This window comes from Perca flavescens, chromosome 17 (genome assembly GCF_004354835.1).
Source record: "Perca flavescens isolate YP-PL-M2 chromosome 17, PFLA_1.0, whole genome shotgun sequence".
In the NCBI taxonomy this organism is placed as follows: Eukaryota; Metazoa; Chordata; class Actinopteri; order Perciformes; family Percidae; genus Perca; species Perca flavescens.
This window is the reverse complement of record NC_041347.1, coordinates 16,424,741-16,441,494: the sequence shown is the minus strand read 5'-3', so window position 1 is coordinate 16,441,494 and position 16,754 is coordinate 16,424,741. Positions and strand designations below refer to the sequence as shown.

Sequence of the window (16,754 nt, the reverse complement as noted above, 5' to 3'; positions counted from 1 at the left end):
AAAGAAATGGTAAAAAATGTGGTAAAATGGTTATATATTGTTATTATAACATGTTTTTCTTATCTTGTTTTTCATTATATTTATTTCTTAGATTACATTTCTTTCTTCTATATAGCTCGTATGGTCAGGAGGGTACTATGTACAAAACTTCAATAAGATTTTTTTTTTTTTAAATTGGAAACCAAAGAAAAACGATTCATCTTCCGAAATACTACATTCCCACGTTATCAAATGTCAGCGAACACAGTCCGAACTAAATGGCGCATGCGTATAACGATTTGTAACAAGGAAGCACAGTCACAGATTGAAGGTAACGTTTAAGTGCTGCTGCTCATTTGTTTGGCCTCGAGGTATGTAATATTTCCCAAGACGAATTAAATTAATGTATAATGATAATTTGATAACAATGCTTACTTAAACGTACATTGTAATATAATATGCGTGTAGGGCGTAGGGCTGTTTCTTTTTACGCTTCCTCTGTTGTCATTTTATGTTTTAACCACTAAAGGTCTCACAGCGACACCTAGAGATCTTCCGGATAGATCACAGGGGTTAAAGTACTAACATACTAAAAGTATTGTCGTGCTAAAAAGTTTACAGCTAGGCTGTTCATTGGTGGTTACTAAATTGATTTAAGATTTGCTTCAGTTTAAGAATTGAATTATCTTAGATTTTTTTGGTAAGCTTAGCTATTTAACATGAATACCAAACACACCTGACAACCTGTACTTCTGTTTACAGCTTTGTGATGGCAGTGGACTGGATTGGATTTGGCTATGCTGCAGCCATTGCCATTGGAGGATTTATTGGATACAAGAGAAAAGGTTGAAAGATATTTTTGAAAGTCTTGGCTCTCTATCCTCTTCTGTTAAACCTACCCTCTGTAATCTAGGTGTTTTAATGGACCAGGCTTTGAGTCTTGACCAGCATGTCAATTGTTTGGTTGGCTCCTGCTTCTACCAGCTGAGCAACATTGCTAAACTCAGGTCCACTGTGTCCCCAGCTGAGTTGGATAGGATTATTCATCCATTAATTCCCTCCTGTCTTACTGCAATTCTCGTATCACCTGGCTTAGGAAGACTTCCATGAATTGCAGAAATGAAGACAAGTGCTGCTAAGCTTTTGAACAAGTCCTCCAAAATGTCTCATGTTACTCCAATATTGATTTCTTTATACGGGCTTCCTGTCAAATTTAGAATCCAGTTCAAGATCCTTGTGTTGGAGCCTTTTGGAAGAGCTTCTGCAGCCCTACATCAGCAGGTCTCAGAGGTCCTCTGATCTGGGTTTGTTGGTTGTTCCTCGCTGTCCGATCCGATCACGATTGTTTTGTGATTTGAATCCTATCATCTAATTGGCTTGACCTCTGTGAGTTGATACAGTGGCGAGCTCGGAGAACAATGCAGGGTTCAGTTCACAATGTTCTAAAGGTTTAAAGGCGACCTGCCAAACGTATTTCATTACTTTGTGGTGATGTCTGAAGTTCTACCATGGACTCTGTAACATTTTTTTGTGGAAAAAAATGCCTTGGTTACCTTGTTTCAAGCCATTCAAGTTTGGTATAGAAAGTTGACTCTACAGGAAGACTCAGCTTGATTTTGGCCATTTCTCATTAATATTCAACAAGCTAAGCTGTTTGAATCTGATTGGCTAACAGCTAGCCAGTGAGAGCCTGGCTGTCTGCATTCTTTTACCCTGCACAACTGGGTGAGCTCATGAATAGTAATTTATTTATTTTATTTTATTTATTTCAGGTTTATTTAACAGGGACAATGCACACTAATAATACATACAAAAAATGTACAGTGTTACAGAATTAGCCAAAAGGCTATTTTACATCTGCTGTCCCTGGACAGATCGTACAATGTCACACCTAAAAAGATAAAAGGATTATAATAGTACATAGAAGTTTAGTCCAATACAAGTAAAATTGACTATAAATATAAAAAGAAATGATCAAGCATATAAACAAAAACAGTTGGTCAGTCCAACAATCTCATAGGCATAGCACAAGGGACACAAACGGGCAGGACAGGAAAGACAAGCAAGATGTTATAACTACATGTAACGTTGACAGTCCTGATTACCTGTTAGCCACTTCTTTAAGTTAAATTTAAAAGAAACATAAGTTTTAAAATTCCTAATATGAGTTGGAATAAGGTTCCATTCACGAGCAGCCCTGACTGCAAAAGCTGTTTGGCTGAATGCACTTTTCCTCAACGGAACAATGCAGTCACCTCTTGCTGCACTCCTTGTGGATCGTTAAGCATTTGGTACTGCGTTTACAATGAGCTCAGGCAACATGATGTCAGACTGACCAGCTTTTGTAATTGGCCTGATTTCTCCGCCTATTTCTGTTCAGTGGCTAGAGCTGACAGAGGAGCTAGCAGTTCATTTTCACATTCACCACATAACACAAACACATATGAACATAACATCAAAAAAACAACATTCAAAAAATACAAGGAAAAACGGTTTTGTATGTCAGGGCACCTTTGTGTTGACTTTGGGTCAAATTGACCCGTTTTCAATTTTTGTTTTATATCAGAAAAAATGGGACGTAGAAATAAGCGCTGAAAATTTGTAGAAGAAAAAGTTAACAATTTAAAACGTTGGAAAAAGCAAAAACAAACTGTGAAAAAAAGGCGTCGAAAAAAAGATTGATGGGAAGACATCACAAGGGTTAATAAAACACACAAGGATATATACATTTTCTAACAATCGCTCCGTTGACCTAGATGACGTGAGAGTCGATAGATAAGACTCCCTAGGAGAGGAGGATTGGTTCAAGGTTGGTTTACACAGATAGCTCTTCAAGAAGGAAAACAGTGTTACATTTTATGATACAAATTGTTGCTTTGTTTTGTTTTCCCAGAATGGAATACAACCTATTCACAACACTTACTCTAGGCTCAAGACAAAAGAAGACGAAAATGAACAAAAATTCCGTTCATATGTGCATCCTGATTATCATCATGTGTCTCTGTGTCATTGTAGGCAGCGTGATGTCCCTGATGGCTGGTTTAGTTTTTGGTTGGTTCTCCGCTTATGGTGCATACAACATCTCTAATGACCCAAAAGACATCAAGGTCTTATTGAGTGAGTGTGGCTAAGCTCATCCTAATATACTGATTTTCAGCAGTTTGTGAGTCAGAGAATTGGTATTTTCATGATGTTTTCTTTCTTTCAGTTACCTCGGGAGTCCTCTCATTCGTGATGGGAACGAGATACAAGAAATCTGGAAAATTCCTGCCTGCTGGCCTTATGTCAGGGCTAAGGTCAGAGTCGAACTTGGTCAACATGCAGTAAAGTTTATTGAGAAAAACACATGGTTTATAACACACTTGTTGTAATAAACTTTGATTTGCTATCTCTTTCTTACAGTTTGTTGATGGTGTTCCGACTGTTACTACTCTTCATGGTGTGACTGGAGGAATAACAATGTCCAGACTGAGGGCTCTCGTCTCTCAATGAACCAGCCTTGTTTTAAAGGAAACAGCATTCCCAGTTACCGTACAAGAACAAGCCCTCTGTTTTGTATGGGAACTTAACTTTCATGTGACCAAAAAGTTTGCAAAAGCTACCAGTGGGTGTTTAACAGATTAAAGATTAACTTCTAATCTTATTGCAGTAAATCTGTTCTTTGAAACATAAAACTGTTTTTGATTTTGTATATAAGCACGTGCATGAATGTCAATCTCATGATTTGAGATTAACAATTATGTACGTGAGCTTTGTGGGTGCAATTGTGTGTGATGGCAGGGCGTTTACCGTATATACACTAAATCTTCAGTTTTGCAGGCTGCTACTACTATCAACGTTAGTAATCATAAATATTCAATTTACTAAAAAAAATAAATAGGCCAAGTTAACAAAACGTTATTATTGCCCGTTGACATGCTACTGTATGTTGTAACCTTTAAAAATGAAGTAAATGTTTGATTTTTGTAACAATAGCAAAACTAAATAAACAAATATGATCCTTAAATGGTTTTCTTTTTGTGTGGAGATAATCCAAATTCTGTCATTGAATTAACACAAAACAAAAACAAAGCAGCTTCTCAAAATTTTGGTCAAAAGTGAACAATTTATTTAGTACAATCTTCACATTGAATACACCTATGTGATGTTATGAAGGATTACATAGATTCCTGACATGCTTTTTGATGGATAGTGCAGTAATCACCTCAACATAAACCAGCAAATATAATTGATCCACATGTTTTACATGCTGTGTTTGCATAATTAATAACTCCCACTTCCTATGTGAGGAATGTACAGAGTTTATGACAATGGAATGTTAATTTTGAACACCTCCATGATGGTCTTCACATAGGTTTCATCTGGCTGTGGCTTTCTCTTGCTGCCTGGCAGCAGGAACCTGCTGATGGCAGGAATCTGAGTCATCCTACCCTGGAAAGCCTGGAGGAAAAACAAAAGTTATCCTTAAACAGAGCATTCAGTAATTGGTGTGTATTTTCTTATGATTACTAACAGTATACTGGGATTTCATAGGAACAAGTTAGATTTTTTTCTGTTGTTTTTGTTCCTTTTGTATATTCAGCCTTATACAGTATGTCACTTTTACACATTTACCTTGACGTTGGGAAACTCGCCAAGGATTTCAGGAAATTTCTCCTCCAACATCAGGGTGCATTCAAGCAGCTGCACGTCTGCACAGCTTAGCTTACCTCCCACCAGGTATATGGGCCCAGACAGCGCCTGGAATTTTTGTCAAAGACATACAATATATGTATGTTAACCGGAGTCAAATTCCTTGTTTGTTTGCGCAATTCTGATTCTGATTTAGTTATCATATTTAATCATCAACAGGTCCATTTTCAATCTAGTGGTTTTTAAACAAGATGCATCAGTTATTAGACCACACCATTTCATATAATATGTACAGTAAGCATGGTGGTACCTTTTCAAACACAGGAAGGTAGCGGTCCTTTGCTTTACTTTTAATGGGTTCCAGTTTTGCATCTGCTTTGAAGGGCAACATCATTATCATTTCCATGAGGTCAAATATTCCCTCTGAATACATGTTGATCCTGAGGAAAAGCACATGGCCTACTGTGACACGTTCATCCACTAAAATCATGTCCTAAAATACACTTAATATAATTCATAATAATATAATACATAAAGAAATGGACCCTACATGACACGGTCTTTGAGATCTTTTCCATGAAGATTGTACTTCTCTGCGATGTAATTCAAGATTGCTTTTGTCTGAACAAGCTTCATGCCATCGATCTCCACCATAGGAACCTGTTGAAACATGAGAGCTCCATCTGCAGAGGAAACACAGCAGCAGGTAATGCAGAGCGCCACACCCATGTGGTAAACATTAATTTAAAGATTAACAGGTCACAATGTTACGTTTAAGATCTTCACCTCACAAAGTCCGTCTCACCCATAGACAGTATAAGAACGTCACACCCAGGGTGCATCATCGGTTGACGTTAACAGATAAACAAATTGAAAAAGTAAAAACGTGACTTGGTTTATTTTAGCTTGTAAACAACGTTTTGAAAACCAACTTACCACTCAGGAGTTTTTCATACTGCTCACGAGTTGTCAGATAGATCTCATCAAACTGTGAACACGAGATTACATAGCACATTCACAGCACATTCAGGAAATTTGAGGTTCTTGAAAGACAGCCTAGCTTCAGATTAATATCATCACACACATCGCTTACCTCGACCTCTGCAACTGTCAAAAGCCAACGGATTGACTCCATTTTCCCTCTCCCATTGAAGTAGTGCAGCATAACTTTCCCAGCCATGGCTATAGTATTTTTGAAGTGTAACGTTAACGTTAACTCTCTAAAATTAAAAAGAGACAGATTAAATAGCACATAAAACTGAATTCTAATGCACGTTACGTTACCAAAACTGAGTTAATATTTCGTTGGTGTTATAGCTACCTAAACAGCGGCCCAGCTGCCTTGGAGAAGTCAGGGTGAAGTCAGCACACGTAGCTAGAAAGTATAAAGAATGGGAAACATCCGAAGTCTCTGATTGGTTAGTTCTGGCCAACAGAATCATGTCTAATTAACATGTTGCCGCTAGACATCATGGGAAAAATACTCACTGACCGTGTTCGTTTAATAATTTTGAGGTGAAAATTTCGAAGTATCAACGTAGTTTACAAGTTAGAAATATGACAAGATTGTTACGTGTACTACTATGTAATATAAACATAGATATAGTAGATATTTGACACCGTGATAGTTAAGGGTTGTATTGTACTGCGTATTATAAACCCCACGCCTCACAATATATTTTCGGATGTGAGGGCGATCTGGCTGCGACATCTGTCACCCCATTGATCGCTAGGGTTTATTCGGCTGATCTGGCTGGCTAGGCGGGTGTCCCCTTCCTCCCTCACCGCTCCATGTGTGTCCCTCCCGAAGCCCCGCGCTCGGTGGAAGAGGACGATGGTTCCCCCGGCGGACGTCCATCCTTCGGTGTACCAGTAGCTGCGCTCCCCTGCTAGAACCTCCAAACAAGCTCAAGGCCCATTTGTAGGAGAAACGTAGGGAAGTTAAGCTCCAAAGAAAGCGTCAGGCACATCCAAATGAGGCGCTGCACGTGGCAGTCTGCCTTCCTTTTTCAATTTGACCGTAGAAATACGTACGTACTCAAGTAATTTTGAAGTATGTGTTTATACTTCTACTCCACTACAGTTTTGTGATAACATTAGATACTTTGCTGATTCAGATTAACAAAAAAAAGTATGTATGTAATGGAACATTCTGCATAATGTATACTTTTACCTTTGGTACTGTAAGTATATTTTTAATGCTAATGCTCTATGTACTTTTACATACACTTTTAAGTAAGATTTGGAATGCATGAATAATTTTATACTGTGATATTGCTACCGTCAGCACATAAAGGAATACTTCAGTTTATCACCAACATTCAAACATTGTTTACACTGGACAGAATGGGGATGAAAAACTGTCATTTGAAAAGCAATTAAAGCAGTCAGACAAATGTAGTGGAGTAAAAAGTACTATATTTGCCTCTGAGATGTAGTGGAGTAGAAGTATAAAGTTGCATAGCATGGGCAATGGGGCATCCTCAAATAAAGAACAAGTACCTCAAATTTGCAATTAAGTACAGTACAGTACTTGAGTAAATGTACTTAGTTACATTCCACCACTGCTTTATTAGTTTGTCACAATTTAAACCGCTGATATGTTTATCACTTCTTACACTGTGTATCTGTGCCCTCTATTTAACTGGAACCCCTGTAGATGGTGCTATGTAGCAAATGGAAAGTTAACAATTAACATAATGTTGGTGTGCCATGAATGTTTCCTTTTTTCTCTCCTTTGACTTGTGGCTACACATACATACATACACATGTATGTAATATTAACAGTTACAGTGAGCTACTGCTGACAGATTAATCTCTAGCAGATTAATCTAGCTGGCCAGCATCTACCAGGGCTGATGTGCTCACCCTGGTGCAGAAAATGGACTGATAAGTAATAAAAAAAATGTAGGGCCTGCAGTCAGCTGATCCATTTCAAGTGTTTCATGAAAAAAATTACACAAGTTGAACATGTTGGTACCCAGTCAAAAGTTTAATAATACTCAATAACTGGCAATTTAATAATCACACTCACTTTGGCCAAAGGGTTAAACATGTTAACTAAATAAGATTTGTACAGTACACTTGCATTGTATTCATTTTACTGATATCAAAGCACAGCCTTGAATTTCATTAAAAACATACAATGCACAAATAGTTAACGGACAAGTCGACCATCATAAAACAAAAAAGACTTAACTGTCCTGTGGCAAATAATTAGTTGTAGCCAAAAACAAAAAAACACTAGTCACAGTGTAGTTTTTAATAAAATTATAATATGCATATTATGTGTACAGGTTGGTGAACATTACGTGATAAATCTGATACAAAACTGAAGTTGTAACCTCTGTAGGACAGTAGTTATGTTACAGAAATACAAAATAAAACACTGGTTTTGGCCGGTTGCATTTAAATATACACAGAAGATATTTTACAACTCACAACATCCATAGTACACATAATGAAAAACAAAATTATTGCTGTGTAAGATGTATGTACAGATTCTGATTATAAAACAACTAGGCCTACTCTTTGGAGGTGAAAGAGTTCTTAGGAGCACAGATCAGAGCTCCAGGCAGGGCACTAGCGGTGTCCATATTTGGCAGACCAGTCTGTTCGGCCGTGGATAGGCTGTACCGGTGGGCGAGGCAGCAGACCAGGGGTGCTCTTGTTGGCCAACGGCATGTTGGTAGAGGTGTTCATCGGACTCCGGCCAGACTGCCATGTTGCATAATCTGAAATAACATCACAACAACAGGTTTGTTTGAAGGTTTTTAAAAAGGCATTGATAGGTGGCTGGGCACTATAAAAGTTTAGATAAATTAACATATAAATAGCTGAATATTACAGAAAGTTTTAATCTCTGAAATGCATCCTCACTTGATGCGGTTGATTCCACTGAAGGACCCTGATGCCCTCTGTGACCGGCAGAACCAATGTCTTTTTTGTAAAACGACGGCATGTATCCACCTGGGATTGTATTTGTACCTGATAGTTTAAAGTTAAAAAAAAAAATCCATTCATTTGAACCTAGTGATACCAACAAATTGCTTTACAGTTGATTACAGTGAAGTTAAAAGATGTCCTGGGGGATTACCGTGAGCGCCTCTGCTTGGCAGAGTCCCTCCAAATGGAATACTACTGTTGCCCCAAAGATGGCTTCCATTCGAGTCTTTACTGGCATTTATGGCTACGTTCTTCTTTGTGCCAATGCCTGAAGGAGACAGTAAGAGATTATAAAGATACATTTTTTTTTATTTTTTTTTTTAGGAAGAAGATAAACACAAGTCACAGTCAGAAAAAAAGAAGGACCAAGGGAAAAATTTTGTTCTGGTCAGGTTCATGTTCACACTGGCTGTAAAAATGATGGTGAATGACAGGTCATTCTGTACTTTACTGGACCTGATGTGTTTATTTATGTTCTTTGTTGTCACAAAAGAGAAATAACTGATCATGAGCATCGTTAGTCCTGGCTTCCTGGCTGCAACTGGGCATCATTTTAGGAATATTAGGATGAAAAAGAGACGTCTTTTACCATTACTGCCAAAAAATAGATTAGTTTTAATAACTTTAATAAATTATTAGCATTTAAATACATTGTACATCACGTATAATGATTGCCTATGAGATCACTTTCTTGACAGTTCATAGCCAAAAGATGGATTTAATAGTAGTTTAGCTTTCTTAATTCCTGCAAACACACATCTAGTCTTACAAAATCCTGTGGTTGATGTGATATTCATTAACACCACAAATGTACTGAAACCAAACTGTCAATCAAACCAGAGTTGATTTGAATCAAACTGAACCAGGTTAGGTGTGAAAACACCTGTAGACACGGATTTGACTAAAGACTACCCTCAGTCCTACTAACATCTACTTTACTCAAGAGAATATTACCAGGTAAATATCTTGACTGCCTCAAGTAATGTTGTTTGGCAGAAGCAGTTCTCAATGGCTCCTGGTAGGCTGTACTTTTGTTCAGGTTTAAAGGTGCATCTTCCTTTTCACGGGGTCGACTGAAATCCAGAACATTTCCATATCTGAAAGACAGAGGGCATTCAATGAGACAAATGTAGTGCGAGTTACCTCCTTGTATTAACAGTGATGTATGGCTACAGATCTTGTGTTGGGTTGCCTTTTTGCACATTTTGTTTGCACATGATTACAGTGCAGATGGCACTGATTCTGCCCCTGCTAAAAGTTACCATCTGATGAGAGCTCATAGCCTCACCTGCTCATTGCATCCTCGCCCTGCCTCGACTTCTCTGTGGAGAAGTTACTTTTTCCAAGAATACTTATGGATGTCAGATCGGTTTGCTCATATTCGTCCCAGTCTTCTCCCTTAAGGTGTCCTGTGCCGTGGCCCCAGCGCCGCCGCCCTCCTTTAGGTTTCAACTGATAGCTCAGTAGGTTTGCTTTATCTGACTCCTGTCTTGTTTGCTAAAAGCACAACATCAAGCATGCATGCATGTGAGGAATATTTTCCACAATTCCTGTTTTCGAAGAAACAAGTTATTATGGCAGATTCTGGCTGTCAGCCTCCCTTTGATGGAACCAATCTACAAAGTGAAGACCAGCAAAGTAAGGAACCACTTGATGTAAACAATAGATTACATGTTTACATCAATCAGCCATTTTTAGGGATGTACAGCAGGTTTATAGCCCAAGGTTTAACATCTACATTTATATGTAAAGGCTTCATTCATTTATTTATCCACTGGAAGACATAAAGATGGAATACATGCAATTCAGGAGAACTAATAATAGTAACAGATACTGTATATAGTAAATACACACACATAATGTTTCACACCTCACCTTGCTCTGGAGACTCTTATCAACAATATAAGGAAGATGGCTCTGTGGTGTTCCTCCGGTCTGTTCCTGCTTCAGGGTGTGCTTCGGTTGCTGCTCTCGCACCAGCTCTGTGTGCCGTTGATACACTGCCGCCTGGGCAGCTGCAGATACAGGGGAGGGCTGGATCTGCTGGAGAGGCCTGGGGGGGGTGCAGTGTTGGTTGGGAGGTGGAGGCTGGGAGGGAGGAACAGGCTTAAGCAGCAGGGGTTGCTGCTGCAGCGTCTGTTGTGACTGTAAACGAGCCTGCGGCGGCACAAAGCCTGGCTGAGGTCTGCCCTGCTCCAGGATCTGCTGAGGAGTGCCCAAAGCCTGGCCCACATGGAAGTAAGAGTACCTCAGAGCCTGTAAAGACATCAAGATTTGAACAAATCAACATCAGCTTTCATTCTGTATGTTCAGCTATGAGGAGGTCAGGAAGTGTAGGCCAGACACTACCTGGGCAGAAGCTGGTCTCTTCTTGGGATCCCACTGGAGCAGGTCTGTCATCAGATGAATGGCTTCCGGACTGGCATTTGGGATCAGTGTCTTCAGATTACTGGGAACACACTGAGGCCAACGGAAATTCATTGCACTTGCAAGATGGTATGCCTCCGGCCAATCATTCTAGAGGGAGAAGACACAGGTCATCTTACGCATTCAAATAACATCATATTTAACAAAAGAAAAAATGTTTTTATTGTATTTTATTGTACAATGTAACAGTAGTAGCAGTAGCAGAATGGTAACTGAAAAAAATATTAACACACACGCTACACAGGTCTAACGAGGAATGACAAATACGGTGCCCTTTTAATTCTGCCGTACGCGTTTGGAAAACATTACCTTCTTTGGCGTACCCAAGACTTGGCAAACTTTGAATATGGTATCTACTTCACTGGAGCCTGGGAAAAGAGGCCTGAGGGTATAAAGCTCTGCCATGATGCAGCCAATTGCCCACTGGTCTATGGGTGAACTGTAGGATGTGGATCTGAGGAGCACCTCTGGGGCTCTGTACCTGGTCCAAAAAGAGAGGGTACTCAGACTTGAGTGTGCTGAACTATTAAACACAATGCATCATGTTTACTCTTTAAGTTTAAACTTACCATCTGGTCGAGACGTAGTCTGTGTATGGTGGTCGTGATCTGATTTCCCGGGCGAGCCCAAAGTCCGCTATTTTCACCAGCTCTGGGCCCATGCACAGAAGATTCTCAGGTTTCATGTCCCTGTGAAAAAAACCTAACCAAAGACACATTGCATGACCGCCTTGACCCAATTGGTACAAAATGTCAAAAGTGACATATCTAATTTAGCATCCCGGAGTCGTAAACAGACGTACCATGTTTATGAATGAACGCAAGCCCCTGTAGTATCTGAAACATAATATTTCTTACAGCAGATTCAGGAAACAATCGAGTCCTGCAGCAAGAAACTAACAGTTAGAAAACTCAAACGGTTGAGAAATTGTAAGCATTTATAAAATACAGTTTTAAATGTGGCATTAATGATGAAACAAGTAACAACTATACGCACCTGTCTTTCATTAGCTGATATAGATTTTCCTTCATGTACTCAAATATGAAGTACAAGTGATCATTTTCTCGAATGACCTCCTTAAGTTTGATCACATTAGCATGGTTGAGTTTCTTTAAAGACTGAAAGAATAAAGGAAACCAATAATGAAAGAATAATGTGGAATACATTCACAAAAAATGTGTAGAAGAAATAAAAAGTCAATCTAACCATGCTGGACAAAACACACATGTCACTGCAGCACATTCAACTACAACTATGATGAAACAAAACCTTCATGTTAAATCATGGCTAGTGTAAGAACACAATGGAGTTTGGGGGTAAATGCTGCAAAGATGAGATTTATTCTTACAATTTGGAAAGCAAAAATAGACAGCAGGATGGAGAAAAAGAAACTTTTCCCATGCACTTGAATTATAAAGGTTTAACCATGCTAAATTTTAGTAAGGGGGGTAAAAGCTGTAATGGGATTTGAGATTGTATGGTGGGACATGCTGTAATTATCAGGAGTAAAGACCAGTGTGTTCTACACATGTTTTGCTGCGTTAAGGTCAAGCTCTAGGAAAGGGGTGTGTAGGCCAGGGATGGGAACCAGAGCTCAAAACCAACAGCACACAAGAATCACCTGCAACTCTTAGAGCTGGTGTGTGACTTTGAGCTGTGAGGAAATTTAGACAGCAACATACTGAATTGGTGTGAAAACAAAGCATATTTGAAAACTAAAAATATATTACTGTATATTAACCATATCATCAAGTTATCATGAAGTTTTTTCTCTATTCTACAAAAAAAGTGAAAAATCAACCCAAACAGAAAGTCACAGGGTGTGGCACTAAAATGTGGCTTATCTGGTCACTGCAGCATCAAAACAGCTGATGGCATGTGTAACATTTAGTATTACATGTCATATTTATTTGATGTTTGAGATATGTACATATTTATGAAACTAACTGCGTGTCAATCACTGCTCATGCACACACATTAATTCTCCCTTGTGGGGGGAGGGGCTTAGGAGACCGTTTTGGGCTTTAGCGGAAAGGGGGGAGGGACTGAGAAGTTGTCGATGTTCAAATTTTTTGGCTAAGTCCTGGATCTTCGCAATCCTACCTACAGCACCTTTAATGAGAGATCAGTTGCAGCAAATGCGTACAACAGTTCATTAATTTGGGCACATACTATTTAACATTGACTTGATCAGTAAATATGGACCAGTCTCTTCCAAATCAAAGATGCAACCGCACCTCTAAATTGCTTAAATTCTATATTGATGTACAAAAATGGTGATTTTGGGTTGATTTTTCCATAATTCTGCTTTGCTTTTCAAATGTGTGAAACTAACATAGTAAAGATAAACTCACCTTGACTTCACGAAGGTTCATGCATTCTTCCCAGGAGTAGAATTTTCTTTTCATTCTGAAAAATATTTCTCCTATTAACTAACTTGTTGGAAATCATATCAAATTGCAAACACACACAATTGTCCAGATACTCACTTCTTTATGGCAACTAGCTCTCCTGACTCTAGACTGCGACCGAGGATGACTGAGCCGTAGGTGCCATCCCCGAGCTGTCTGATGGTAGTGTATCTATTCATTATGCTTGTCCTTCCATTGCATCCGGGGCAAGATAATAATTGGGTGGAAAATTGAGATGTGTTTGCTGTCTGCTGCTGAATGCAACCAGATTTTCCTGTGACAACAGCAGAAGACCACGGGCAGAGTTGGAGGACTCATGGTGTCATGGACGTGCCTCCCTCTGGCTGAGAAAGAGAGGGATGAACAAAAACGGATGTTAGTTAAGTAGCTTTAAGAATTGCTACGTACGTGGCCCTTTATAAGCCAAGTAGGACATGACTTGGCCAACTGATCACAAGCTAACTACTACGTGGGACAATTAATGGTTGGGAAACACTGTATATGATGGAGACACTGTTTCTAAGCTACCTTAAAACAAATCTTTGACAATGATGTATTGAAATTCTTGGTATGCATCATCCACAATATATGCTGATATATCAGTATTATTGCACATATCGATTAACAGTGGTGCAAATCATGGACTGCCTCACTACATTTAAGTGTACTGTAAGCTACTACATGTAATGGATACTCGTATGCAAACCATTGCAAACTATGCACAATTAGATGTTGTATTGCGCGGGCAGGCTCCATTCATTCTCCCAATCCTAGCTATGTAGACCTGCTGATTAATTAAGAAGCACAATTTTCCTGGTTTTCAGTATCACCGTTTAATCTGCCTGCAACATTAAATAAATGATTTGGGATAAGGACACCACTGTTTGGTATATTATAGAAAACTAAACACTAAAAATGTGTAGTGCTTATTGTTACCACACTTGGATGTTTGAGCTTCTCTGTGCTCAACTTAAATCTGAGTTTCAGGCAAACCCATTTTTTACCATTGATGTAATGGAACTTTTTTGAGGAAGAAAAAAAATATTTCAGTGAAAAATTATACATGTCTGGATTAACTTCAAGTGTTGACTGACAAGTGAAACAGTTTATATACTACCAAGTGTGTCAAATATATGCATTTCGATAGAGATTAGGAAGAGATTAGAAATTGCCGAAGTGATCCTTTGAGTAATGTTAGCTAGTATACGACCGTAATCAGTTATCATCTCTAGGCATTAATGGTAGCAAACGTGGTACAACTAACGCTAGCTTGTGCTTGCTTTGTGGTGCTGCTGTCAACACCATTATAGCGCTACAGAGAAAACAAACTGGCCTGTTTAGACTGAATGATCTCCCAATTTAAAACAAAACGAGAAGCAGCAGACAACACTCACCATCCTCATGTCAAATCGACAACACATGACCGAGCATTAGTAACGTTAGTCAATCACTAGTAGTCGATGTTCAACAAAAGGCTTAACGGACTGATCAGTTGATGCCACCGTTAGAAGACAGATAACCGCATCCAGTGTGTCCAACACACAACATAAATACATTTCATCGAGGCCCTTTCGTCATAGAGCTCATCAAAATCTCGCGTTGCTGTAAAACAGTTTGCGGTCACAACAAATCACAGCTCACCTCCGTCTGCAAAGATACACAAAACGAGATGGAATACGTCACTGCATCCCGATCTCCAACGTCTGCACACCTTTAATGCCTGCAGCATATGAAGTCGGAGGCTATGTAAAAGCTTTTTCTTTTCTTTTTTCCCTTCTTTTAGTCTGCACTTTGTTTATGCAGACAGAAACCGAACGTTACAGTACCACGCTGCAAACAGGTGATATTAAAATAAATACAGAACAGTGATTCCCAAACTCATAAGCAATCTTAATGCATAGTCGTGAGACGTAAATGCCATTGTAAGTATAGTTCATAACACTGAAATGACGCTATTAAAAGAAATTGCATAAAAAAACGAGAACGATTTTTTGGGGCAAAGCAAAACCGGAAGTATCCCCCTATGTATGCTCTTGTATAGCATTCTTCTTCTCTGTTCAAATTTCCGTCTTAAAGTGAAGCAAACGGTCCGCCCAAACCTGTTTTATTCTGTCCAAACATGTTTTTAAGGTGTACACAAACACACGCACACCAGTGGTGGAGGAAATGCTCAGACGAAATAACACAATGGAGAAATACCTTCTGCGTTGCAATATGTACTTAGGCCTGAGTAAAATCATCGACTGTTAATATACAGTCTATGAGTAAAACTAAACAAATATGAGTAAAATGTACTTAGTAATCCAAAGTCAAAGATTGAAGAAGATGGGGAAGATCGAAGATCTTTCACTGTTAAACAGCCTATTAGATCATTATTAGATCCTTAACTAAAATACTCCATATAGTGGGGTGGCATATCTAACCCATTGTTCATTTTGTGATAAAAGCACCAAAATTGGGACTATAGCACAATATGTTTAGAAGATATATGGATATTGGGCCACTGCAGATTATTATGACCATATAATGACCATGGCTGACAGTGGTTACTGGCAATCGCCATGTTTTCAACCCCACAAATATGATTTACATACAATTTTAAGTGACAAATTTGTTGTTGTTTTTTTACAATAAAAGTGATTAATAAATAATAATAAAAAATGCAATAATGTATAGTTATATCTGGATTAAAGCAAGCAATAGTTAGTGCAGTTAACATAGGCCATGTAACACTTTTCAGTGAATGTACTGAAGCCATTAACTATGCTACTTAAAGGTCCCATCACATGGTGCTCTTTGGATGCTTTTATATAGAGAATTACAGCCACTACAGCCAGTCCTGCAGCCTTCTTGCACCTGCAGCGCTTTCTGCAGCCACAAGAGATAAGCTTGTGGCATGATTTTGATGCTTGTGGCAACGTCGTCCAGTGGAGCTGTACATTACTTCTGGCTTCACCCACCCCCAGTTAGTTGGTGATGGCAGCACAGAGTCTGGTATCAGTCTTGTCCCCAAGATGTGAGCACCCTGGTAGACTGCTCTCTTGACATGTTCCACCAGAGCAGCATGGGTAGGTGGGATTTGCTACATGTCTGTGGAAAGAGCTTCCCTCTTGCAAGGTTCACCTTGGTGCAGGTGCTGGTTCTGTCAAAAATAATACGACAAACCTCTCAATAATGTTCATTGCATCATCTGGGATCTCCTTTGGTGCATTTGCCAGCATCAGTTGTGCATCTGTCAGTCCAGCAGTGACTTCCATGTTGATGTTGCGTTCTTTCCATGTCCAGCAAAGACGGATACAGTGTTGCAACCTGTCAAAGCATGAAACATTGGAAGAGCACATGCCATCTCTGGTCCAAGGC

At 39.1% G+C, this 16,754-nt stretch overlaps 3 protein-coding genes across 5 annotated transcripts; 1 reads left to right on the top strand and 2 right to left on the bottom strand.

Annotated features, from left to right (window-relative positions):
• The first annotated feature begins 228 nt into the window (after positions 1–228).
• tmem14a (transmembrane protein 14A) lies at positions 229–3,864 on the top strand. 2 transcript variants are annotated; one of them, XM_028603388.1, is made up of 5 exons: positions 229–310; positions 742–824; positions 2,995–3,096; positions 3,188–3,275; positions 3,382–3,864. In XM_028603388.1, exons 2-5 carry the CDS (start codon positions 749–751, stop codon positions 3,422–3,424), a joined length of 309 nt encoding a protein of 102 aa, XP_028459189.1. In that variant the 5' UTR covers positions 229–310; positions 742–748; the 3' UTR covers positions 3,425–3,864. The 2 variants fall into 2 exon arrangements, with proteins under 2 accessions (XP_028459189.1, XP_028459188.1); XM_028603387.1 differs by having other exon boundaries at positions 249–350.
• Positions 3,865–4,058: 194 nt separating this feature from the next.
• Positions 4,059–6,022, bottom strand: gsta.1 (glutathione S-transferase, alpha tandem duplicate 1). The gene is made up of 7 exons (XM_028603385.1): positions 5,933–6,022; positions 5,705–5,831; positions 5,548–5,599; positions 5,162–5,294; positions 4,922–5,051; positions 4,594–4,719; positions 4,059–4,419 (listed from the first exon to the last, which is right to left on the bottom strand). Exons 2-7 carry the CDS (start codon positions 5,789–5,791, stop codon positions 4,282–4,284), a joined length of 666 nt encoding a protein of 221 aa, XP_028459186.1. The 5' UTR covers positions 5,792–5,831; positions 5,933–6,022; the 3' UTR covers positions 4,059–4,281.
• Positions 6,023–7,584: 1,562 nt separating this feature from the next.
• Positions 7,585–15,332, bottom strand: cilk1 (ciliogenesis associated kinase 1). 2 transcript variants are annotated; one of them, XM_028603366.1, is made up of 14 exons: positions 14,789–15,332; positions 13,473–13,738; positions 13,338–13,392; positions 11,980–12,101; positions 11,786–11,865; positions 11,553–11,685; positions 11,293–11,464; positions 10,906–11,073; positions 10,432–10,812; positions 9,845–10,053; positions 9,511–9,653; positions 8,708–8,824; positions 8,491–8,598; positions 7,585–8,345 (listed from the first exon to the last, which is right to left on the bottom strand). In XM_028603366.1, exons 2-14 carry the CDS (start codon positions 13,571–13,573, stop codon positions 8,194–8,196), a joined length of 1,941 nt encoding a protein of 646 aa, XP_028459167.1. In that variant the 5' UTR covers positions 13,574–13,738; positions 14,789–15,332; the 3' UTR covers positions 7,585–8,193. The 2 variants fall into 2 exon arrangements, with proteins under 2 accessions (XP_028459167.1, XP_028459169.1); XM_028603368.1 differs by lacking the exons at positions 11,980–12,101; positions 13,338–13,392; positions 13,473–13,738; positions 14,789–15,332 and having other exon boundaries at positions 11,553–11,684; positions 11,784–11,856.
• Positions 15,333–16,754: the final 1,422 nt, after the last annotated feature.